Source organism: Lepus europaeus, chromosome 11, assembly GCF_033115175.1.
Source record: "Lepus europaeus isolate LE1 chromosome 11, mLepTim1.pri, whole genome shotgun sequence".
In the NCBI taxonomy this organism is placed as follows: domain Eukaryota; kingdom Metazoa; phylum Chordata; class Mammalia; order Lagomorpha; family Leporidae; genus Lepus; species Lepus europaeus.
The window spans coordinates 8323058-8348371 of record NC_084837.1 but is presented as its reverse complement, the minus strand read 5'-3'; the positions used below and the strand labels follow the sequence as shown (position 1 = coordinate 8348371).

General features: G+C 54.2%; 1 protein-coding gene across 1 annotated transcript in view; it reads left to right on the top strand.

Annotated features, from left to right (window-relative positions):
• LOC133769342 (protein FAM169B-like) overlaps positions 1 to 25314 on the top strand; it is a 68046-nt gene that overhangs the window by 7567 nt on the left and 35165 nt on the right. Inside the window, exons 2-3 of the mRNA XM_062204545.1 lie at positions 7607 to 7737; positions 10828 to 10927. Coding sequence (XP_062060529.1) covers positions 7607 to 7737; positions 10828 to 10927 — 231 coding nt within the window. The remainder of the gene's footprint in view (positions 1 to 7606; positions 7738 to 10827; positions 10928 to 25314) is intronic.

Below are 25314 nucleotides of genomic sequence, written 5' to 3'. Positions count from 1 at the left end.
CCAATGGCCGCTGCGGCCGGTGCATCGCGCTGATCCAAAGCCAGGAGCCAGGTGCTTCTCCTGGTCTCCCATGGGGTGCAGGGCCCAAGCACTTGGGCCATCCTCCACTGCCTTCCCGGGCCATAGCAGAGAGCTGGCCTGGAAGAGGAGCAACCGGGACAGAATCCGGCGCCCCGACCGGGACTAGAACTCGGTGTGCCGGCGCCTCAAGGCGGAGGATTAGCCTGGTAAGCCACGGCGCGCCGGCTCATATCCTTATTTTTCGATGTGTACTTTAGAAACAGTGTTTATCTGCAGCAGGCAGAATGTTACTTTCTGTCTTCCTTCTTCACTTGAGACTGAGTTGCTACCAACCTTGTGCACCTGTTAGTACTATGCAGGTCCTCCCCATGTACTTTTCAGTTTTACTCAGATGAGTCTGGTGCCCTGGAAACATGTAGTCATATCGATAAATTTCCAATGACCTAGAAGCAATTGCATTTTCCCCAGTAAATCACCATCAAGGTCTAGAATAAACTCATCCAATTCTGTCCATTCTTTGAGTGCAACACTTCTGGAATGAATCTAAGTATGAGTGTACTCCAGGCTGTTCATGGAAACTGGAATGAAAAGATAGATTATTTTGGTGCAAAAGAAATTGAAATCCATGCATATGCAGGGTCTTCAAAAAGTTCATGAAAAATTCACGGTATATAAAATTGTGCATGGATTTAAAAATGTCTAGTACCAAAATAAACTTATCTTTCTTTTTTCTTTAAAGGTTTATTAATTTTATTTGAAAGGCAGAGTTACAGAGAGGCAGGGGCAGAGAGAGGGAGAGAGGTCTTCCATCTGTTGGTTCACTCTCCAGATGGCCGCAACAATGGGAACTGTGCCAGTCCAAAGCCAGGAGTCAGAAACTTCCTCCAGGTCTCCCATGCAGATGCAGGGGCCCAAGGACGTGGGCCATCTTCCACTGCTTTCCCAGGCCATAGCAGAGAGCTGGATCAGAAGTGGAGGCCCGAACTCAAACCAGCCAGCACCCATATGAAATGCCGGCATTACATAGCGCTGGCCCCTAAAGTTATCTTTTAATTCCATTTCCCCAAAACTTTTAAACAAAGATTTTATTTCTTTATTTGAAAGATATATATATATATATATATATAAATGTGTGTGTGTGTGTATATCTCCATATATATATATGGTGAGACAGAGAGAGAGAGAGATCTATCTACTTGTTCACTCCCCAAGTGACCACAACAGCCAAGGCTGAGTCAGGCCAAAGCCAGGAGCCAAGAGCTTCATCAGGGTCTCCCACATAGGTGTCAGGGACTCAAATACTTGGGCCATCTTCTGCTGCTTTCCCAGGCCATTAGCAAGGAGTTGGATAGGAAGTGGAGCTGCTGGGACTTGAACCAGTGACCATATGGGATGCTGGCATTGCACACAGAGGCTTAACCTGCTACACCACAGCGCCAGCCTCCCACCACCTTTCTGAAGTCCCCTTGTACTTAGTGTATGCCAACTTGATCCAGAAGCAGGCCATGTAGATGAGGACCCGGGTGCTTTAGCTTCTCCTCGCTCCGCAGAGCCTGGCTTGCAGGAAAGAAACCTGTGGTTGTTTTCCTCTTTGGCTTTCTTGTTTGAAATAGATGCACATGCAGGGATGGATTTTTGGATGCCTAGTTACACAGTTCATTAACCACTGCAGTTTAGGGCCAGCTCAGAAACGCCACTCTGGGACTAATGAGTGACAGTACCACGGTGAGGAGCGCTGGGTTCTCTCCCTCTCCCAGTGTGTGCAGCGTTCTGTGCGGCTCAGGGCCCCACTTCCCACCAACAATCGCTCCACCATAGCGTTTCCCACCAGCTGCAGGCTGTGGCGCATGTGCTGTGACTGATGCTGGGGCTTGGTCCTGACAAGTTCTCGTTCAGTTAAATTCCGCATCCGAAGAGCCAGGCTTTCTGTGTTGTGCTGTGCGTGCACCAGGGCCCTCCTCCTTCCCTGAAGAGGTCAGGCTAACCGGTACTGCGGTGACCACGTGGCCTGGGCTGGCTTGAGGTTAGGGGCGAGCATGGCCTGAGCTTCCTGCAGCTGGGTCAGGGCGAGGCCCTCTCGCTGGTCACCATTCGGAAGGGAGCGGATATCTGAGATGTTGTTTCCCCTGTCTGCTTCCAGTAGGACCCAGATTGGTCCCCAAAGGTTCACTTCTTTGAATACAGAAGGAACAGGGTGTGTGAGTCCCCCCTCATGTCCTTTGAAAAGATTCATCAGGAAAAGTCGTTTTCCTCTTGTATCATTTGCCTAGAAGAGGGGAGGCACCACGTCTCCCCTGACCTAAAGCGATCAGGGTTACACAGACATTTGTGTGGGTGGCGCGTCCCGTCATCTGCGTGTTTTACCATTTTACATTTAGGACAAGTGGCTTATTCCCAGCCAAGGCAGTGACAAGCTGCAAGTTGGCCAACACCGAGTGTGCGACAGCGGAGCCTCGGCTGCCTGTCAGTTACCAGGGCGTAAAAACTGTGCTCACCGCGCCACCTGCAGCCCTCCAGCCAGCGCCGCCTCCTTCCCTGACAGTGTTGCTCATCTGTTCTCAAAATTCTAACATGTTCTACATGTCGCCTTCCAACTTTTTAGAAAAAAAAAAAAAAAGTCTTTTCTAAGAATACTTTGGCAATCAGATGCTCTTCAAAACACAACAAAAATACCCCAGCGTTTATTTGCCTCACCTTCTGTTCTCTTTGATGCTGCTCGGCCGGCAGTCTCTCCTGGCGGGGGTTCTCAGCCCAGTCCCCGAGCTTCAGGCACCTGTCTATCTGACAGTGATGGGGCCCTCTGCCATGACGTCATGAGCACCCTTCCCCATGGTGTGCTTTGTCCATCTTTCTGGACAAGCAGTACTTGTGGGATTCTGAAAGCTCTCAGTGCTGGTGGGCGTGCAGAGCTCCCAGCAGTGAGTGCCACTCGTCCCCAACCTCGTTGGTGTCAGATGCCCGGTTCATGAGCACATCACAGGCGTGTCTTGTGGAGTTGGTGATCCCTGGGGTGCACTGGGGAAGCTCCAGCATGGTGGTGGGAGAGGTGTAGTGACAGCAATGTGTGCACACACCTTGGGTGCTTTCATACGAAATAAATGCTGGTGCCAGCATTGTGCAGTGGGTAAGGCCGCTGTGTGCAACGGGAGCATCCCACATGGGCACCTGTTCCAATCCTGGTTGCTCCACTTCTGATGCAGCTCCCTGCTAATGCGCCTGGGAAAGCAGAAGACGGTACAAGTGCTCCGACCCCTGCACCCACGTGGGAAACCTGGATGGAGTTGCTGGCTCCTGGCTTCAGCCTTGCCTATATCTCCTCGTCATTGCAGCCAGTTGGGGAGTGAACCAGTGGATGGAGGAAGCCCCCCCCCCTTTGTGACTATGTTTCAAGTAAATAATTAAGTTTAAAAAAAAGAGGCACTGCGGCACTGCAACAGCCCCCTTCTTATTTTTTAAGTCGACATAAGCATCCTTTCAGTTACAAGCAGCTGTCGGTTTTAAGGCCTCCTGTAGCAAGTGCTTCCGATGCTCAGGGTGGAAAAGCCTGCATTTGCGAATGCTGGGTTTTCTTAATGCATACGGCTTAACGACCCACAGCTCTGGGCACTGCGCTGTGCGTTGAAACACAGCTGCTGGCGTCGGGGATGTGACGCGTCCCTGCTTCCGGGTCCTGAGCAGCCGAGCTGGCATTTGGAGCTGCCCCCTTCTGGGCACCGTCCATGGTGTGGGGGGGTGCAGGGTGTCCACTTCAGACCCCACAGGGACCCCGTGCTCCAGCTCTTGTCTTCTCTGGTGCCCTCATCTCTCTAGTTGGATCCTGTTCTCTGCTAAGCCCAGAATGAGCCAATTAACCCTCCCGGGCAGATTCCGGCTTGAAGAAGGATTCCTTCTGTAGCAAATCCCTTTCAGAAGAAAATTCATTTGTGAAGGAAAAACCTGACACCAAAGACAAGCAAAAGTCTACAAAGATTCTTGTAAGCCGTGTCTACTCTTAACCATATTTTGAAAAACAAGAGTTGAGTGCTGCTTTATAATTCTGAATCCTTGAGCTTTTTTGGATGTTACGCTGAGCAAGAGTTGTTCTTGCTGCGGTTGAAGAGTGGCAGCCCAGGTGACTGAAACATGAGCTCACGCAATTATAGCTCACTCCCAGTGACATACTCCCCTGTCATGGTTGCTGTGTGGTGACATCCAGAAGGCCCCAAGTCCCTAAGAGTGGCACTCGGAAACTTTAAAGTACCTGCCTTAATGTTTCTCAAAATAACAGCTCCGTGCAAGAGAAATTGCACTTTGCTACCATGAAAGAGTTTTCCCTATCTTTGTGGAAAGACAGCATTTGGGGGACATTATTCTGCAGGTGATGCTCAGTCAGTGACTTCATTATTTGGCCCTGCTGTTTACACAGGGAGGACCAACAGTGCTGGGGAAGCCTGGAATCGCAGTGGCTGACCTGGCAGCAGGTGACAGGCAGCAGCGCTGGGGCGTGTGGCAGGCCTGGGGTGCAGCCCTGGGAACTCGAGACTGGGTGTAAGATCCTGAGCGATGCAAGGGTTTTCCCAAGGAGCGCGCTGAAAGGGGCACCCATGTTTGTTGTCAAGGTGACTCCCTCCACGTCTGCTTAAAGCAGCTCTCGTCCTTGGGGCTGGTGGAGGGCTGCCCACGTCTTCACAGTCTGCAGTGACGTAGTGACGTATTCCAGCTGCCTGCTGTTTCCATGAAAGGGTTGCACATTGTATTGGAAACATTACATTCTTTTGGTTTTGGAAAAATACTTCCTGTTCGGTTCAAGCCATGAAAGCCTGTTAGCGTTTCACATCTGGAAGCCGGTGCAGGAGGGAGCCTGCTGGTCCCTCACTCGGATCCAAGGAGGCACCTGCCCAGGCCCAGGGTGAGCGCCTAACACGTCCTAGACCTGTTGACTGCCCTGGGCGCCTGCCCGGTGCCAGCAGGGGGCCCTCCTGGGGTGGGCCCGTGAGTACACGCATGTGTGTGTGTTCTTTCTTCCTGGGTTCATGGAGGGCCCTTTCCCACTGCTGGGCCTCCTATGCCCCCTCCTCGCCCCGCCTCCTACCGTCATTGCCTGTACTTTCTGGAAATCGAGCCAGGCAGCCTCTGCATAAGAGGGATGCTGTCCACCGAGGGACAGGCTGGGTGTGGCAGATGGGGTTATTTGTGAGCAGCGAGGCCTTTCAGCTTTGCGGGGGTCCCGGAGGTTGCTTAATGTGCCCCAGGGCCCTGCTCCCCAGAAGGAAATGGTTTCACGGCAGGAAGGGGTGGGCCATGCTCACTACATTTCTCCCAACCACACATGCAGGAATGTGCAGGCTACCCTGGCAGCCTGCAGTGAGTGGCAGGAGCCCGCTGGGCCCCTGGGCAGCCGCCTCACTGCAGACCCACAAGACAGCAGTGACCTCCCCTGGCCCTAGCAGGAGGGGCCCTGTGCAGGGGCCAGCGTCGGCTTTCTCGCCGCTCTCCTGCCTGCCTTGCCGCCCCTCTGCAACCCTGCAGCTTTTCTTAATTTGCTCGGCCACTCACCGAGTCTCTTGCCAACCTGCCCGAGCAGCTGGGTGAAGGGAACAGCACTTTCAGAGCAGGGCTCACTCGAGCCACAGCCCAGTGTACCAAGTGCTCAGTGTGGCAAAGGCCCACAGAGGGGCCTTGGGAGAGGGGCAGGGACACTGAGCAGGGGTCGGGGGTGATTGCTATGAAAGACTGTGGCTGGATGGTCCAGGGGCTGGGGCTGCAGGCACAGGAGGTGGTGACCATGTGTTAATAATCTCTATCCTAGGCTGAGTTGGGATTTGAACCCAGGACCTAGTGGCCCCTGAGGTCTTGTCCTTGCCTTGGGGGGTCAAGGAAGGCTCCTATGGGGGCTGGCTGCTGTGAGGTGGCTCTGAGGATGGAGGAGGGGGGATGGAGCCCACAGCAGGGAAAATGGGAGCCCGCTGGGAGCTGAAGGGGTAAGATGCAGCGTTGGAAATGCCCTGGGAGGCGTGGCAGAGCCCGAGCTGGGGCTGGACCAGGTGGAAGCCAGGATCCAGGACCTCCATCCAAGTCTCCCACATGGGTGGCAGGGGCCTAAGCACTTGGGTCATTGTCTGTTGCCTTTGCAGGGAGCTGAATCGAAAGCCAAGCAGCCTGGACTCATCTTGGTGCCCTGATATGGATGCCAGCATTGCAAGTGGTGGCTTAACGCACAGTACCACGGTGCCAGCCATGCAGAAATAGATTTTTGTGTGAATTCTATACTCCCATGGTTTTGAAACTCTGAACAGTGAAGGGTGTGTTTGCTCAGCTGTGTCGCACTCTGTGTGCCCAGGGTAGTTTCATCATGGACAGGGAAGGGCCCGTGAGTGTGGCCCTGGCCCTGGCCCCCTTGGAGCTCTAGGCATCCCCTGGGCTATGTGTGCTTCCCCCTCTCCCCCCAGTGAATTCATCCCGGAGACGTCAGCTGACTGAAGTCGTGGAGTGTTGCTGCTCACGGCAGTGGAAAGGCAACCCGGGGAAGGGAGGAAGCTGGTGCACCCGAGGGTTGAAGTGGGGGTTATGTCCAGCTCTCTCCAAGCAAAGCAAAGCAGAGGCGGGGTCAAGAGAAGGGGGGCAGGGTCCCCTCCCCAATCAGGAACATGCCAGCCAGCGGCCAGCCACAGCCTCCCGTCACTGCAGTTGGGGATGCGATTGCTGCTTCCGGGCTGGACTGGATGCTGTCCGTGTGCGATGGCTCACGGATATAATTTTCCTTCCAAAGCATGGTGATAAGAGATGCTGAGGAATCGTGTACTAACGCATCGAATGGTCTGCGTGAAGTTGCGCAGTCCACTCCAGCAGGTGCACCTGCGGTCACTTGGGGAAGAGCAGCCCACGGGAGGGAAACACACCCCCAGCTGGGCTTTGACAGAGCCATCAGGGTTCCGGCCAGCTGGCCTCAGCTCTCCAGCGCCTGTACCCTGTGTCCACTCCGAGGAAGGACCTGGGACTTCCTTCGCAAGGCTGGGGGCCTGCAAGGAAGACTCCAGGAAGGCAGGGAGTGCACGTTGAATCTCTGGCCCAGGCACCAGTGCTGCCGCGGGCAATGAATTCTGTGGTCTTTGCTGCCTCCTCCTGCACTCCTTTGCCTTTTTCAAAAGTAGATTTTTTTTATTTTAAAGATCTATTTATTTATTTGAAAATCAGAGTTACACAGACAGAGCAGAGGCAGAGAGAGGAGAGAGGTCTTCCATCCCTGGTTCACTCCCCAGTTGGCCACAACGGCTCGAACTGCACCGATCCAAAGCCAGGAGCTTCTTCTGGGTCTCCCACGTGGATGCAGGGACCCAAGGACTTGGTCCATCTTCTACTGCTTTCCCAGGCCATAGCAGAGAGCTGGATCGGAAGTGGAGAAGCCAGGTCTTGAACTGGCGTCCATATGGGATGCCAGCACTTCAGGCCAGGGCATTAACTCATTGCATCACACTGCCAACCCCTTGTGGGGGGTGTTTCAAAGCTGGTGTTAAATATATATCTTCTAATCTTCAAGAAATGAGTGACTTCCCCTTTAATTAAAGACTAAAATTAGTGGTGTGTCTTGTCTTGTTTTCCCCTGCAGGCATCTACCCAGTGGATGTTTTGGAAGACGACCCCGATGGGCATTGGGAAGCAACCCTGACTTACTACACCTCACTCAGAGAAGGCGCTCACACCCCTCCCGCCGCCCTGCGCTTTCCCACAGGGGAGCAGGTTGGTTGCCGGACAGCTCCGTGAAGTCTAATTTAACGAGTCCCGGAAGAACATTGCAGGTTGAAAGACGAATCTCCTGGCTGAATCCAGGATTGCTTCCCCCTCGAGAAGCAGAGGCATCCTGGCTTGGGATCCTGGGGTCCTGAGTGTGAGTCCCAGGTCTGCCACGTGCTCGCTGTGTGACTGAGCGAATGTGTTAACCTCTCTGATCCAGCACTCTCATGTGGGACCCTGAGACGGGAGCAGTGGTTACTCTTAGTGTTGTGAGGATTAAGTGAGATCCCGGATGCCAGGCCTGGCTGGACCCCTTTCCCCATTTGTACAGTGAGCGGATTGATGGTGGCTAAGGCTTGATTCAGATCTAAAATGGTGTGATGTAGAATGCAGCTATGTCCCTTACTATCATTGCATTGATAAAGTTCTGTCTTCATGAACAGGGAACCAGAAGGGAGCAGAGGAATGAGAATCATTTGCTTGTTCGGGTGGTGGGATTGGGGTGATGTTTTTAAAACTATATTGCTGTTAAGCTCCCTAGCCCCCACCCCATGCTATGGCAAGAAAAAGGCGCCCATGGGTTCTGGGCAGCGTCTGGGTCAGTCACCTGTCGTCCAGACGTCAGAGTGACCTGTGAAAGAGAAGCACTTATGATTTATGATTCTGAGACTGCACTCATCCCAGGAATCATTGCTGCCTGGCGAGGGTGGTTGAGACAGACAGAGCTTGTTCCAGCATTAAGGAAAGCAGCATGCGGTGTGGCGTGCGTGGGCTGGTTCACAGATGCAGGCCCCCCCACCCCCAGCCCCCACAGTCCAGTTTCCTTGTGTGACAGCGGGGGCCTCTGCGGGGTGGGAGTGAGGGGGGCCGAACCTGGCCGTCATTACGTCCCCTGATGGCTGCGAAGCCAGTGAAGAAACGGAGCTCCGGGTCCAGGGCAGGGCGGAGTCTCAGGGCTGCAGGTGGGAGTGAGGGGCAGGTGAAGCCCAGCCCAGAGGAGCGGCAGGTGCGGCAGCAGGGGTCAGCCTCCGCGGCGTCCACACACTTTAGAAGCCAGTGGGTAGTGCGCCCCGTGAGTGGTCCTTTGAGCGAGTGCTGATAGTTGCCAACGTTAGGTTGCATTAACGCCTCCCCTTTCTGACGAGGGAAAGCTTCCTGGGAAGAGCCCTTCCATGTCCTCCCTTGGAGCAGCTGGTGATGGATGAGAGCAGCTTCCGCCCACTGGACATGCGGGTGCATCTGGAGGGGCGTTGACGGTGCTGAAGCCGCCTTGCTGTTGGCCCGTTCCTCTCTGGTTTTTGAACCCAGAGGACGAGGAAGTGGCAGGGGGACACAACGCGTCCTGAAGGGTTTCCTTTTCATAAAGAGCGCTGCTTCCGCAGTGTGGACGTTGTCGTGCCGGGTTTAGGATACGCTGGGACTCGCTGATTTCCCTGTTATAGAGAACACGTGCTCAGTGTACACGATGTGGGAAACAGGATGCTGTGAGTGACCCCCCCCCAGGGAACCACTGTAACCCCTAGGATGTGTTTCCATTTTATTTGCCCGTGTTTCGCATACTTTGTAAATTGTAGGCGAGCTCACTGAATACACTGTGGCCTTTGGTAAGCACGCTTTTCCTGTCGGTCGGATGCTTTGCAAACCCAGTGCTCAGTGGTCTGGAGACAGCCATCCTGTCCTGGGGACTCTGGGCAGTGTCGGGGAGGGGGCACTCGGGGTCTCAGGATTTAAAGATCTATTTATTTGAAAGGCAAAACGACAGAGAGAGGGGGAGAGACAAAAAGAGAAAGAGAGGTCCTCCGTCCGTGGGTTTACTCCTCAAATGGCTTAATCAGCCAGGTCTGGGCCAGGCTGAAGCCAGGAGCCAGGAACTCCATCTGGGTCTGGGTGGCAGGGGCCTAAGTACATGGGCCATCTTCTGCTGCCTTCCCAGGCATTAGCAGGGAGCTGGATTGGCAGCAAAGGTGCTGGGACGCAAACTGGTTTTGATAGGGGATGCTGGTGTCTCGAGTGGCAGCTTAACCGCTGGGCCACAGTGCTGGCCTCGGGCTAAGGATTTGTTAAGAAATGATTCTCTGAACCTGTGTAGGCTGCAGACCAGCAAACTGCCTGTCCAGGCTCATCTTAAACTCCCCTCAGGGCTCAAAAGTGACCCTGACCTCTTGCTTCAGAAGCTGGGAGCCGAGGTTGCGATGGCTGCAAAGAGGGCTTTGGATGTGGGTGTTGGAGGCAAGACTCTGGGGGTGGTCCCAGTGCAGAAACGGGGGTCCTTGCTCCCAGCTACTCACAATTGAGCTTCTCTGGCTCAGCGCTAACACAGAGCCAGCCCTAAGCCTGGATGCCCAGAGGGCATCTGTGCCCGCCTCCCCTTCCCTCCCTCCCTCCTTCCCTCCCTCCTTCCTCCCTCTCTCCCCTCCTCCCCTCCTTCCTCCCTCCTTCCTCCCTCCTCCCTCCCTCCCTCCCTTCCTTCCTTCCTTCCTTCCTTCCTTCCTTCCTTCCTTCCTTCCTTCCTTCCTTCCTTCCTTCCCAGCACATTAGCAGGGAGCTGGACTAGAGGTTGAATAGCCAGGACTCAAACAGGCACTCACGTGGGATGGTAGCATTGAAGGCAGCTACTTCACTCACTGCACCACAACGCTGGCCACACCGTGTTTCCTGAGTCTGGTGGTGTGGCTTTGAGCCAGGGCAGTAGGAGCCTGAGCGACATCCTGGGCAGGGGTGGACACATCCCAGCTATTTCCATGAAGGGACACCAGAACCCTGGGCTGACAGTTAAGGCTGACTCGGCAGGTGCACATCTCAGGTGGGGGTGTGGCCCTCAGCTTTTCTAGGATGGGGGCTGAAGCATCAGGAGAGAGATGGCTGTTCAGGAAGAAAGTGGGGAATGGGAGATGCTGAGGGCGTGTGGTGCCAGAGCAGGTGTTTGAGCAAAATGTTGCTGGGTGGCTGATCCCCTGCCCTCGTGTGCAGCTCAGACGGCCAGGTTTCCCGTGTTCTGTTGCCTGCTCCTGTCCGGTGAACCTCAGTGTGTTGGCATTGCTGCATTGTAATTTCCCACGATGAAAGAACAAAACGCTTATTTCATTCTCTTTGCAGGTGAAACTTGAAGCTTCATCTGTTTGCCTTTGCACTGTGTACCGTGATGACCCTCAGCATAAGCTATTGGTGTTGGTAAATCCCCAGGACACAAAGACAGGTTGGTGGTATTAATGGATTTCAAAAGCAGGGATCCTGACGTCATCTACGATGGGTGGAACCTGACACCTGGACGTGGTGCCGGTGCCAGTGGGCTGCTCTGAGAAGACCATCGAGGTGGCACTGAGTTGTCACTGCTCCTGTGGCCCAGCAGTGGTGGTTGTGCCTGCCATGGAGTGCTGAGGGCTGTCCAGAGGTGCCCTGGCTGCCTGCATTCCCAGCAGTGCATGGAGCTGCACGCGCCGGGTGGCTGTCTTGTTGGCTCCTCCCTGCCACAGCCCTGGGAGAGCTCAGGCACTGACCAGGTGAGGACCTGCAGCCTCTGAGAAATCAGCTGACCTTCCCATGGCCACACAGCTTAGCAGGGGAGGGAGTTTTTGCAACATGACAACCGGGAAGGGGTTGTTTCTGGGGTGAAGTTTCTGTGATCTGTAATTCATTTATTCTCCTGTCCATTATGAAGATCGTATGCACCCTTTCAGCTCCAGGACTGCATGGAGGCTTAGCTCTGCTCAGCTGCATCTGGGCAGGTATCTGGGGCCTCTGGCAGCAGGCAGTGTCAGGTAGGCAGGAATGAAGGTGTGCCCCAAGTCCCCGGCACACCGATGAAGCAGCTCACTTCTGCCCCGTGGGGCTCGGGATTCAAAAATCAATCCTATTTAGAAATCCTGTGCTCCTTGCACATCGTGCAGTGACCGTGGGCTGGCCCACGAGGAAACACCACAGCAACAGACTGAGTCGGCCCTCACGTGACATGGCGGCGGGTGAGAGTTCAGGGCTCCGGGTCTTCGACGCCAGTCCGCTGCTGTCCGCTTCCCTTAGGTGTAGATGTCTCTCTGTCGCCCGTGTGTCTGTCTGGGGTTTGTCCTCAGAGAACAACCTGCCCCACTGGCATCACAGGGCCCAAGGTGGTGTCCCTGGGGTGAGTTATCCAGCTCACCAGGCCACAGGAATGCCTCTCGCTAACCGTGGAAGGGGTTTATCGATGTATTGGCAAAACCGTCTTGCTGCCCCGGGCTGCAGGTGGCTGATGTGATGAGCTCTTTCCCAGAGAGGTGCAAGATGTCCCCTGCCTCTTCCCATGCCTTGCCTTCCGTGAACAGAGGAGCCATGGTAACCTCAGACTTTCGACACTGCCTTGAGCGTGCCACCCACCTCCAGGTCAGGGCGAGTAATAAGATGTGCCTGTGGGAGCTGCAGGTGCACGGATGGTCCAAAACCCTGACATAATGTTTGCCCATTTTGAGAAAATGGCCAAATATCAGCAGCCTCGCCTGGGCATTTAATAATATCCTGCATGTGAGTCTTTAATGATGATTTGCATAATGTAAACACGTGGCTGACTCTTATAAATCTGTTTCCCATTTATGCGAATGTACTATAATAAATATTCATGAACTTCAAGAAATCTTAAGCAGAGTCTTCCTGATATGTAATAGGGCTTTAAATAAAGCTTCCAAATGTTTTCCTGCTGCCACTGACTCTCGTGTTGGCCGCGATGTCTGTGGGGTTGCATAAAAGCACTCAGGTGTGGCTGGAGCTCCCTGCTCTGCCATTCTTCCAGAATCATCATTCCTGACTCTGCTGCAGCCCGCAGTAGCAGGACCCTCTCCCCACCTCAGCCTGCACTTGCCAAGACCCTGGGCAATGCCTTCTCTGGTTCCTTTGTCACTTTCTTCCCCCGAGTTCTGTCTGTGAAGGCCATGCCCGTTTGTGCAGGGTGTGTTTAAGTGGAAGCTGAAGAATCAGAGCTTTTTGATAAGCCTTGTCGATTATTGCTAAGAGGGTTGAATCCACCAGAGTGACTTCTGACAACCTGTGAGCAGGTGAGAAGTCTGGCACCGTGCCCTGGCCAGTGGCCAGCAGGAAGGACATGTGTGTGAGGTTGTGAGTGTCTCACTGTGTGTGCTTTCCTTCAAGGTGGCTCGGGAAGCAGCTGCCTAGTCCCTGCGGCTCCTCGGGCTCACTTCTCTGTGCAGGGGTTGGTTTCTGTTCTCTGAGGGCCATGGCCATGGCTGCCAGGACCGCCTCCCCCTCCTTCCCCCTGTGTTATTCCCCATTACTGCCTAATAACTAATTGACCTCAAGTGTTGACCAAGCTTCCCGGGTAACACCCATCCTCAAAAGTCATAGTCTTCTCTTCTGTATTAAATCAGACCGGCTTGTCCTGGTCTTCATGATGGCCTTCTAGCCATAGGCGTGGACTTTTCTTTCATTTTTTTTCCTGTGTCTTGCACACTTGGATGTCAGATCCAACTGACATGGAACCCTGGCTCTGCCGACTGACTGGCAGACCCAGATAAGGCTCTCTGAGCATCAGTTTTGCCATTTGCAGAACGGGGAGTGGTGAGGGTACAAGGACCTTTGGCAGGAAATTGAGGCTCTGGGACCCCCTAGCAGAGTGTGACACCAGCTGGGCTCCATGTGCTTCCACACACATCCCAGCCCCTATTCTTCCACCTGGGCCCGTTGTCTTAGACAAGAACGAGGCTGCAGAATGGGAGGCCTCCTCAGTGACTTCGGCCACTCTCCGTGGCTGGGTCACGTCCCCGGCAGACTCTACTTGAGGACTTCCCCCAGCACAAGGCGACTTTGTCTGCGTTTGACCTCCCCTACGTGGGAGAAAATTGTTCCTCACACTGATCCCACACTGCCTCGTTGGCTAAATGCCGCGCAGTGAACAGGAAAGCAGCTCCTGACCAGAGACGGGCTGGGGAGGCAGGGTAGAGACAGGCACTCCTGCGGGTGGAGCGTGCACAGCCTGTGCAGCAGAGGGGTGGCTGATGTGCCAGCAGACCCGGAGCTGGGCTCTCCGCAGTGCCGCAGCCCCGGCTGCCGTACTCTGGCTGGCGCCCACCCGGGGGGAGCAGCTGACCATGTGAGCACTGGAAACCTTATGTATTTTGGGTAGGTGTTTGAAATACATGGTTTGCAAAAATTTTCTCTTACTCTGTGAGTTAGATTTTGAATTTTTTGATGGTATCTTTTAGAGAACAAAAGTTTCTAGTTTTTCTGATCTCCAACTTATTCTTTCTTTTGTTGCTTGGGCCTTTGGTGTCATATCTCGGAAACCATGGCCCAAACCAAAGTCATGGAAATTTCTAGCTATGTTTTCCCATTGTATTTTACTTGGGTCTGTTATTTTGTTTGAAGAGTAAATCCTTCCATCCAGTTAAATTAACTCTTCCTTTGGCTGTACAGTTTGAAGTTTCGAAGGTGTGTGTTTTTATTTGTAATCCAAGTAAATAAAAACGTGATGATTTTATTTACATAATTACTATACTGTTACAACCACACCCAACCGAATATTTAGCAAAGATTTATGGTTCGTCTCAGTGAGATTTCAAAAGATTCACCCTTGAACTTGAGAATGGAGAGAAATCTGGCTACAGAAATGATGACCTATGTTCAGTTGTGCTCCCGACACTAGCCTGGAGACACTATCAGCGTGCACTATCTGGGGGAATTCGTGCTGATTTTAAATCCAGTGGTTTAAAAAATATTTACTGTATTTATTTGAAAGACTGAGTGACAAAGGGGTGAGGAAGAGAAATCTTCTATCTTCTAATTCTCTACCCAATTGGTTGCAACGGCTGGGGCTGAGCCAGGCTGAAGCCAGGGGCCTGGGACCCCATCTGAGTCTCCCACCTGGGTCCAGAGGCCAAATACTTGGGCCATCTTTCACTGCTTTTCCAGGTGCATTAGCAGGGAGCTGAATCGGAAGCAGAGCAGCCAGGACTCGAACTGGCGCTCCAATATGGGATGCTGGCATCGCAGGAGGTGTGTTAATGTGCTCATCACAATATTGGACCCCAAAATGCAGTATTTCTTTCCTAGGCCTTTACAGACCATCACTCCAGACCTTTGCTAGGTAGGAGGAGGTGTGGGGTGAGCCAGGCGTTAGTTCTAGGACTGACACTCCCCCTTGCACACTGGACAGCTGTGGTTCCCGTGTGGACTCTGGGCCCATTCTTGCCGTTGCTGGCTCTCCGAGTGCGAGTTTCCCATCCAGGATCCCATGCACGGGCTCCCGGCCTAGGCTGCGAAGTCCCTGGGCCTGGACCCTTGAGCTGTTGTCTCTGCACCACTCGCTGTCTCCAAGGGCTGCCTGCAGTGCAGGCTCTGGACCACACACCTAGGTCTACTGGTCAATCTCCCTGTTGTCCTTGCCGGGACACCTGGCGGCTGTCTTGTCAGATGTTTTTATTCTTCAGGTCTCTTTCTGAAAGCACCTGTTTGATTTGATTTTCCCAGATAAGACCCAGTGGTCAGATGATCAGTGGGCAAGACCAAGAAGGCTCCAGACTTGGATGAAAGTAACAAATGCCACCGAGTGACATGAAAAAGACAGGCTGCCATGGTACTGCAGACCAAGGACACTCGGTATTGCTGAGGGTAGTGGGGACCGTCCTGGGTCTGGGCCTGTGTCCTGGCCGGCTCCTCTGCCCGGCAGGCTCGGGTGTTGAACCTGCAGTAGCAGAGCCTGCCTTGTGGAGTGTGGCCGTGAGTCACAGCAGCCCCTTGCAGGGCGTTTCCAAGCTGCTTTCCCCAGATCTCCCCATTATGCCCCCAGCCCCTGCCTGCACAGGAGCCAGGCTGAAGGGGAGTTCAAGGGGAGTGCGGACTGCCAACGATGCCTGGGCGCAAGACTGGGGTCTGGCGCAGAACTGGGGCTGGAGGCAGGGATCCTGGGACTGGGTCTTCAGCCCTCGGCAGAATGCCCTGCCCGAGGCTAGAAGGAGGAACGGATAGAAGGCGGGACCTGGAGCAGCTAGGGCAGAGCGGGCACGGATGGATAATGGCCGGGGGATGGGGGTCTGAAGGTGGGGCACCTATATGGCGGTGCACGTCACTCTGCAGCTCTTCCCTGGTCAGTGTCCATCCCCTGAGCACCTCCAGTGCTCGATCTGCACTCTAAAGGGAGGGCTCATGTGCTGTAACTCTCTGGGCTCTGCCGGGTGGCTGCTCCCTTAGTGGGGCCTTGGTAAGTCCTGGTAACTCTGTGCACAAGGGTGAAGAGGGCTAGGGAGGTGGCCAGGCTGAGCCACCCTGGTGGGGGGAGGAGAGGGAGGAGGAGGGAGGAAGAGGGGGAGGAGGAGGGCAGTGACCGTGTCCCCAGTGTGTTGACTCCCTGGTTAGGAAGGTCCTCCCCACAGCCGGCTCCCTGGGATGAGCCTGACGCTCACCCTTCAAATTGCTGCTCACTTATTTACAGGCTTGGGTGAATGCATGCCATGTGTGCCCTGGGAGAAACAGGCAGGGAATTGAGAGATGTGATTTTCCCCCTGGAAATACATGCGCATCAGAGCCTCAGTGAAAAGAGGCGCCAAGGCAAGCACGCGGATGAAGCTGAGGGCTGGGGAGCCCACCTTCGGAGGGGCTGTCATGGCCGGTGCATTGCCATATAGCGGCCCCTGACCAGACCCTCCTGGGCTGTGTTTGGGGCAGGTAGGGGGTCTAGGGATGGGGAGAATGCAATGTGAATTGTGCACCCGACTTCCTGAGACCCGGAGCCTCATTCTGGGTGCCCAGATGTGGGGGTGGGAGCCAGAATAGTGGGTGTGGGTTTCCAACTCCCAGAGAGGCTTGCTGGAGCAGCTCCCACTCCCTGGTGTGGCCTTGGAGGGAGAAGTGTGGGGTGAATGGAGTTCCCCCAGCTCTGTGCAGCAGGGCAGCCAATGAACCCGACTCAGAAGAATGGGGGACTTAGAGACAAGGCTACTAGAAAGCTTGGGGAGAAATGGAATTAAAAGATAAGCTTCTTTTGGTGCAAAATGTTTTTGAAATCCATGCAGTTTTTCATAAAAACACATTTTCCATAAATATTTTGAATAATCGTCACAGGCATGCATTTCAAAATTTTTTGCTACAGAATAAGCTGATCTTTCAATTCCGTTTTCCACTGACGTTTCTGAAGCGCCCTCTTAGAAAAACAAGACAAAGGGGAGACGGACCAGGAACTCACAGCCAGAACAGGTTTATGCGGAGATAAACCTGAGAAGCGTTCGCTCTCGGTGAATGCACAGTAGGGAGAGCATGTTCTCGCACAGCTGGGGTTTATACAGCATAAGATAGTTGGGAGGGCCTGGGCCAATGGCTGAACCCTCAGGCGGGGGTGCCCAATGGCCGGGGCAGGGCTGAGCCAGCCGAGGAAGAACGCAGCGGGCTGCGACTTGCTCTCAGTCCTGCAGGCAAGGGACCAAAATGGATCTAATGCATCGGGGAGCAGAGGAGAAGCTCACCAGCTTCTGCACATGGCCTCCTGTAGACAGCAGTGCTGGCTTGCAAGGCTGAGCTCCACAGACCTATGCACACCGAGGGTGCAGAGTGAGGGTCCCCTGAACCCCCTGCAGGGATGCCCTGGCTGACAGGCACCCCCCTGATGTGTACTGTGCCCTCTGTAGTCCCGTGGAGAAAGCTCCCTGCTGTTTGAGCCACATTCTTTTTAGAGGCCACCCAAGGGCAGCCTCAGCCCCTGGCTCTACACTGCTTGCATCCCCACCAACCACCACCAAGTAGGTTTGACAATTTGGGGTAAATAAGCTCTGGCCAGAAACTCAGCATCCATTTAAAAAAAAATTAATTTCTATTGATTTGAAAGGCAGATACACACACACAGACACAGACACACACACATATGCACACACACATATGCACACATGCACCCAAATGCCCACAGTAGCCAGGGCTGGGTCACACTGAAGCCAGGAGCCTGAAAGTCAATCCAGGTCTTGCATGTGGGTGGCAGAGACCCAACCACCTGAGCTATCACCTGCTGCCACCCAGGGTGTGTGTTAGCAGAATCAGAAGCAGAGCTGGGTCTCAAACCCAGGCCCTGCAATATGGGATGTGGGGGTCCTGTTCATCTGTCTAGACTTCTCAAATCACCATTTTCTGACGCTCATCTCTTTGTTGAAGGACCCACATTTCCCCTATGTATTTTTTTAAAGACTTATTTATTTTACTTGAGAGACAGAGGCAGAGAGAGAGAGAGAGAGAGAGAGAGAGAGAGAGAGAGAGAGAGAGGTCTTCCATCCACTGGTTCACTCCCCAGATGGCTGCAATGGCCAGAGCTGTGCCAATCTGAAGCTAGGAGCCAGGAGTGTCTTCCGGGTCTTCCATACGGGTGCAGAGGCCCAAGGACTTGGGCCATCCTCTACAGCTTTCCCAGGCCACAGCAGAGAGCTGGATTGGGACTCGATCCAGCTCCCATATAGGATGCTGGCACTGAAGGCGGTGGGTTTACCCGCTATGCCACAGCGCCAGCCCTTCAAATGGTGTCTTTTTTTTTTTTTTTGACAGGCAGAGTAGACAGTGAGAGAGAGAGAGGGACAGAGAGAAAGGTCTTCCTTTACTGTTGGTTCACCCTACAATGGCCGCTATGGCCGGCGTACCGCGCTGATCCAAAGCCAGGAGCCAGGTGCTTCCTCCTGGTCTCCCATGCGGGTGCAGGGCCCAAGGACTTGGGCCATCTTCTACTGCACTCCCGGGCCACAGCAGAGAGCTGGCCTGGAAGAGGGGCAACCAGGACAGAATCTGGTGCCCTGACCGGGACTAGAACCCGGTGTGCCGGCACCGCAGGTGGAGGATTAGCCTAGTGAGCCATGGCACCGGTCCCCAAATGGTGTCTTAACCAGTGCACCAAACGCCTGTCCCTCAGTCCCCATTGAATCACCCGCTTCTAAGCCAGCAGCAATGCCCGTGTGGTCGTGGCTGCTCGGCCAGGGTCTGGCAGCCCCTGGGTTAAAGAGTGACCCTGCTGTTACTTGCACAAACTCAAGGAGTCAATGCTAGGTATGGAGAGATTTGTTTTTCATGGGCCGTGGATGCTGGGGAAGAGACAGCCGGAGGGTTTGGGAACGCGTGCTGGCTCTGGGCGTAGATTCCCTGTGGAACCTCTGACGTTGTGGCACCTGCTGTGAGTTAGGTTTCAACACAGGAGAAGCAGCGCCCCCCAGGCAGAGATGTGTCATTCTTACCACTGGATTGGTGGTATTTGAAAAGGAGGGATGATCCAGGGAAAATATTCCCGTGTCAAGGATGGAGCCCTTGTCTGGGCCAGTGGTGTGGGGTTGCCTGGTGTGGGCAAACGGAGGGCTTTCCCTGCACCTGGGAACGGGGGGCGGACTGCACCTCTGGGCTTGCCCAGCCCCGAGGAACTCGCTGAGGCGCTGGTCCACCCTGGGAGGTTGGGGTCACTTCCCCCGCTCTGCGGTGGGTGTCTTCTTGGCCCTTCTGCCCATCTTCGACGAGCTGAGCTGAAATCCAGACTCAGGAGAACAGAACTGCTGCAGACGAGCTGCCAAGCACGTGTGTCCGTCTCCTGGGCGTGGAGGCTCCCGGGCCCATGGGCATCTGGGGAAGACGTCTGTGTGGAAGTGGTGGCCCAAGGAATTCAATGTGATGGTTGCCACGCCAACAAGTGCATCTTCCTCTGCCCTCCAATTACTGGCCAGCGCAGCCGCAGTTGCATAGAAGTCATGCAATGCTCGGAGTGTGTTTAGGCGCTGGCCTCTGCCAGAACTTCGCAGCATTTTTTTTCCCCTGTGTGTATTTTGCTTTGGGGAAGTCATCCTGTCCTTTTGGTTGAAGTGTGCTTTTTCTTCACGGGACCACATATTTGTTAGATGTGTAACAGGACCACATAGATGTTAGATGTGGCTGAGACTCCTGGGGAGCAGTGGGAGGGGTGTGGGGGGATGGAGTGGGGGACAGCTGTGTTGAAGCACAGACCACGGCCCGGGTTGGAGCAGTTTGGAGGTGGCTTGGGGAGGGGAGATGTGTGTAGAATGTGTCCCTGCTTGGCCTGGGGCATGGGCCCCACCCCCAGCTTTGGGCTGACCGTCCAGCCACCCTCTTGGTGTCTCCCACGGGCATTTGACATCCGAGGTCCTCATGCCCCTTGTCGTGCTCAGGCCCTCTGCCCAAGCTTGGGAGCTGCTGCCCTGTGTGCTCGTCTTTCCCACCCCAGCCGGCCCTCTCTGGCCCCGAGCTCCTCTCTGCAGCCTGGCTCCTTGTCTCTTTGGCTGCATTGCCTTGGCCTCCCATGAGCCTCCTTGTTCCTGGCCTCACCTCGACCTCATCCAGTCTCCACTCTCAGTAGTGAGGCCGTTTTGTGTTTTAGGACCTGGTGTTTTTAGGATCACGGTTTTAGGTTTGGGAAGGCACAGAGATTTCCTGTATGCCCCCTGCCCTGCCTTGAGCCTTCCCGTTGTCAGTGTCTCCTGCTGGGCTGGGTGGGACTTTTGTTGTACTTGATGGACTCACACGGACAGCTCACAACCACCCAGACCCCGTGGAATACACTGGGCTCACTTTTGGTGTTGGACATGCTATGGGTTTGGATGGATGTGATGATATGCGTCCACCATTAGAGTGTCAGATGGAGCGATGATTGCCGTGGTTGGAACCTGATTTGTCTCCCAGACTCATGCTGTACTCCAAGCCCCACAGTCCTAAATCAATGTTGGTACTAAGAATGGCAGCCTAATCCGAAGATGGCGTCTAGGGGAGGTGGGCAGGCCTAGTGCAAGGTCCTTGGGTCACTGGGAGTGTGCCCTCAGAAGGTAGTTCTTGCAAAAAAGCTGGCTATAAAAACCAAGTTAAGCACAGCCTCTCTCTCTCTCTCTCTCCCTCTCTCTCTCTCTCTCTCTCTGCTTCCTGGCTCACCATGCAGTCCCTCTTCTGGATACACATCCACTGCCCTCCCTAGACCCAAGCCAACAGGACCTGTCCAGCTTGGACATAACCTCCAGAGTTGTGAGCCAAAACAAGCCCCTCTTTCCTTCCTAAGTAGCCTGTCTCAAATATTTCCATATATTAACAAAAAACTGACCAATATGACCAATACAATGATCCTTCTTTAAAAACAGATAGAAAAAGGTCAATTCCCTCCCAAAATTTTCTCTCAGAAAAGTATTTATTTATTTTAAATGGAGAATGACAGAGGGAGGGAGGGAAGGAGGGAGGGAGGGGGAGGGACAGAGAGATAGAAAGGGCTCTTCCATCTGCTGATTTACTCTGCAAATGGTCACAACAGATGGGGCTGGACCAGGCCAAAAGCAGGAGCCTAGGGCTCTATATGGGTCTCCCACAAGGGTGGCAGAGGCTCAAGTACTTGGGCTGTCCTCTGCTGCTTTCCCAGGCACATTAGCAGGGAGCTGGATCCAAAGTGGAAAGCTGGGACTTGAACTGGTGCTTTGATAGGGCATGTCAGTGTGCAGGCAGCAGCTTAGCCTGCTGTGCCACGGTGCTGGCCCCCAATTGTTTTCTTTCTGAACATTACTTTTATCACAACTCTTACTTACTTAGGCCCTTCTAGTGACCTGTGTGAGGCCTGATACCTTGACCTAGCTTCCAGGGTCTCTGCTGTGGGAGCCCAGCTCCCCGGCTGGCCACCAGCTGCCTGGCCCAGGCCTGCTCTTGGATCTCTGTCCCCAGGACTCCCAGGCAGCCTTGAGCAGGATCCTGCTCTCTGCTCTCATCCCGAGAGCTTGTCATGGAGTGTGGTGATGGCCAGGTGGCCGTCACCAGGCAGGCCAGGCTGCCTTCTGTCCTGGATTTGGTGCACTTACTGCGCATTTGCTGCATGAGTGCCAGGCACCCCTCTGCTTTGCTGCAGGAAGCAAGGCCTGGAGGCATTGACTCTGCTAATCTCTTCTCTTGTGGACCTGTCCTGTCCTCCTCTCTCTCCACCCTGCCTTGCTGGCCTTCTCCGTGGGTCTCGCCCAGCTCTACCCTCTTGTCTCTCTGACTGTTCTACACTCAGGGCTTGGGCAGGGACTTTGGGATTACTGAGAGCCACTTGGGTTCACACCCAATCCTAGTGCTGCTGTTCCTGAACCCCGTGGGTCTCACCTGGAGCTGTGGTAGCCAGGCAATGAGACAGCTTGCACTGGGTTCTGGGTGTGTGCCAGGCAAGTGACTGTGGTGAATGTGGTGATCTGGAGTACTGACTGTGGCCGCCAGCCGCCGGCCGTCTGCAGAGCCAGGCCCTCAAAAGTTCCCTCAGCAGCCTCCGGTGCTGCGTCTCCAGCTCCCCAAGTCGCACTTCCCAGCCCTGCAGCCCTGTCGCCTCTCCACCTGGAGTTGTCCTTGTTCCCCCGACCTGTGGCCTGACTCAGTTTTCAGGCCCCTTCCAGGACCCCTGCCCTCACAGCCCGGCCTGGGCCCTGGGGCAGGCACTCAGCCTGCACCTGATTGCACTTGATTCTGCATCCTGTAGCAGACCCTCTCTTCCTCTCAGCAGGAGTCTAGTTCCCGTTCAGTTCCCCAGTGGATGTGATACGGGCTTTGCACACAGTAGCTACTCAAGCCGTGAGCTCCGGAGGACGAGGGCCACCCGTGCCTCCTGCTGTTGCCTGTGCTGCGGCTGGCAGAGCAGGGCTGCAGGCAGCCACGCGTGCCACTGTCCCCTGGCGGACACTGCTAATTCATCTCAGCACTCCTCCTTGCTGAGTTTGGCGGTGGCCTCAAAATCCTTCCCAGGGTAGTGCGCCTGGCTGTCATGGCCCAACCATCCGTGGTGACAAGTGACAACCCTGAATCTGTACTGTAGGAAAAACATGCTAACGCCTTTCAAATGAATGTTTTATGTATTGATTGATTTTTAAAAGCTCAGATGAAAGGGGGCTTACCTTCCTTAAACGACCTTAGGCAAGATAAGAGCCCGAGATGTTCTCTTGGGAGGTCCTGAGTGGGTGAGGACCAGGAGGTGTGTGCCCACTGTGGGGTCTGCTCACATTCCTCACAGGAAGAGAGATGGGTGCCAGGAAATGTGGCGGGAGAAGCCCATGTCCACCAGAGGGAACATGTAGGCGGCAGGTGTCAAGTTGTGATAGAGAGACACGTGGAGCAAACCGGAGCAAACTGGTTAACAGAGGGAGCTCCCAGGGAGGAATGGACAGGGAGGGTGACAACGCAGTTTCCATTGTCTCACTGAGGATGGACAGGACAAAGGCCTTCTGACTTCTTTGCAGTCTTAGAGCACTGTTTCTGGAAGCTTCTGGAAACAACTGGAAAGCTCCCACCCGACACCTTTGGTAAAAAAGCTGAGCTTTGTCACCCAACCTGAGTGATAGCCAGGTGACAGATGCTGTGGTCTCCACCTGACAGGTGAGGGAATCAAAGCAGGCGAGGAGATGGGCTCTGGCCATGCTGCTGGTATCTGCAAGAACCAGAATCCAAGCCGGTCTGGTTCTGCAGCTCTTTCCCTCCCCAGGCTCACATGGCCATGTCCAAAACGCTCTATCATCCTGCTCTCCTCTGGCGCCGAGAGTCCCGGAGAGACCGGATGCCGCTACAGGTTTGCTGAGCTGGGTTCGCAGCCTGTCCCTGGCTTGCTCAGTCCTTGCCCAGCCGCCTCACTGCTCAGGACGCCCTGAACTGGCCCTGGACTTGTAGGGCTCTGTGCCTCTGCTCACCACGGGTTACCCCTGCTGGCAGCACATCAGCCGTCCTCTGCATGTTGCTGCCTTACCCAGCTGTCCAAACCTCTGCGGCTCTCTGGGGATGCTCGTCCAAGCCCCTCTGTAGAGCTGAGCTCCGCTCTCTGACCCGCGTCACTGGGTTCCAGCCCCTCTGACACCCACCCTGGATGGGAGCGGCTTGTTTAGCCCTGGCTTCCCCTGCAGCCTGCTGGGCCCAGGGGCCGGGCCCGAGGCACAGTCATCAAGCCTGGGGGGCTGGGGCTGGGACCTCAGCCAGGGAAGGGAATTCAGCAGATCAGGCCACACCTCGGGTGGATCTGGGTCCCCGCGAGTTAGCTTGGGGACTTTGCTGTCTTAACTTATTTGGGAAATCTTGGACTGTCACAGAATAAAATCTGTGACTGACATCCTCTTGTGGTCCTTGACACTTGTCACTCAAGGGGAGAGAGAAACTAAATTGGCTCTGCGAGACTGGCTCTTCACAGTGCCCTGTTGACTGCTGTCACCACAGCGTGGCCCTCGTGGGTGTCCCATCTCTTCCCAGGCCCTGGGAGGTGGGGGCCAGGGGATGCAGACCAAGATGCCATTTTTCCTTTTTAAAAATGTCAGTGTTGTGGTTTGCGTTTTTTAACCGCTGGCTGGCTCCAGGGCTCAGAATTCTGCCCTGAGGCTGGCTCTGCGGCACCTGTCAGTGGCCTGGGATCCGTGTTTATTCCTGCTGGGCTGGGGACAGCCTCCCCCTGCTTCCCTGGACAAGTATCTTGTCCACTGATCAAAAGCTGGCACTCTCTGGAGGCTGATTCTGTTTCTACAGAGTAGGTTTTGAGCATCACAGGTTATTTCCGATGGGCACATTTGACTGGACGTCACACTCATTATTATGTGTGCTTAGCAATTTAAGATGAGTTTTGAAAGAAAAAAACCCAGTTCAGTCTATTTGGTGACATCTCATGTGACTAATTAGCGCTCTGCAGTACACCGTGAAACTTGCAAGGTACGACATCAATGCCAAAATTGTGGTTTTTTTCTGTTTGAAACTATATTAGTTGAATATCTGTACCACGGGGATGCATTCGGACTCGTGAGTTGAGCATATTTTATTGGCTCACCTTGTTAAGCAAAGGAAAACAATCCTTGCCACTTTATAAAGTGCCTGTAAGTTCTAGGAGGTAGCATTTTGGGAGTGAATTATGTTGCATAAATGAAGGTGGATGTCAGGCATTTAATTGGCCCTTTTCTCCCAGCCTGCTGTATCCATTTGGGAGGCATTGTCAGAGGTGATATCACTCACGGCTGATAGGAAACTGACATGGTGGTCGGATACTGTTGTCTTTGGAGAGTCTCGCTGTGCAGAGCTAAGGCACATACCCAGTTCAGGCCACTGTAGCTTGGTCTTCACCCTTTCCAACTAACTCCTTAGCAGAGAGAAAATGGGGGTGGGGCTATGGCAGCTCACCCCAACTGGCCCACAAAACTTGTTTCTACGTCTTGGGCCTCCTGTCAGATGTTCAGGTGACTCTGGTCCTGTGCTCCATGTTAATTTTCCACTGCAGATCTTCACTGAGAAAGGTTGGCCTGGGAAGATGTGTCTTTTAACACTGTGGCTTCCACAATCTTCCCGCTTAGGTATAGGGGCAGGCATTTGGCATAGTGGTTAAGACTCATAGTGGAGTACCTGGGTTCAAGTCCCAGCTCTGCTCCTGGTTCCAGCTTCTTGCTAACACACACCCTGGGAGACAGCAGTGAGACACAAGTAATGGAGTCCTTTCCACCCTTGTGGGAGACTTGTTTCTGAATTCTGACTCATGAATTCAGCCCAGCCCAGCCCTGGCTGTTGTAGGCATTTGGGGAGAGAACCAACAGATGGGAGATGTCTCTCTGTCTCTCTCTGCCTTTCAAATGCATTAATTTAAAAATGAGAGATGTGGCCAGCGCCACGGCCCACTAGGCTAATCCTCTG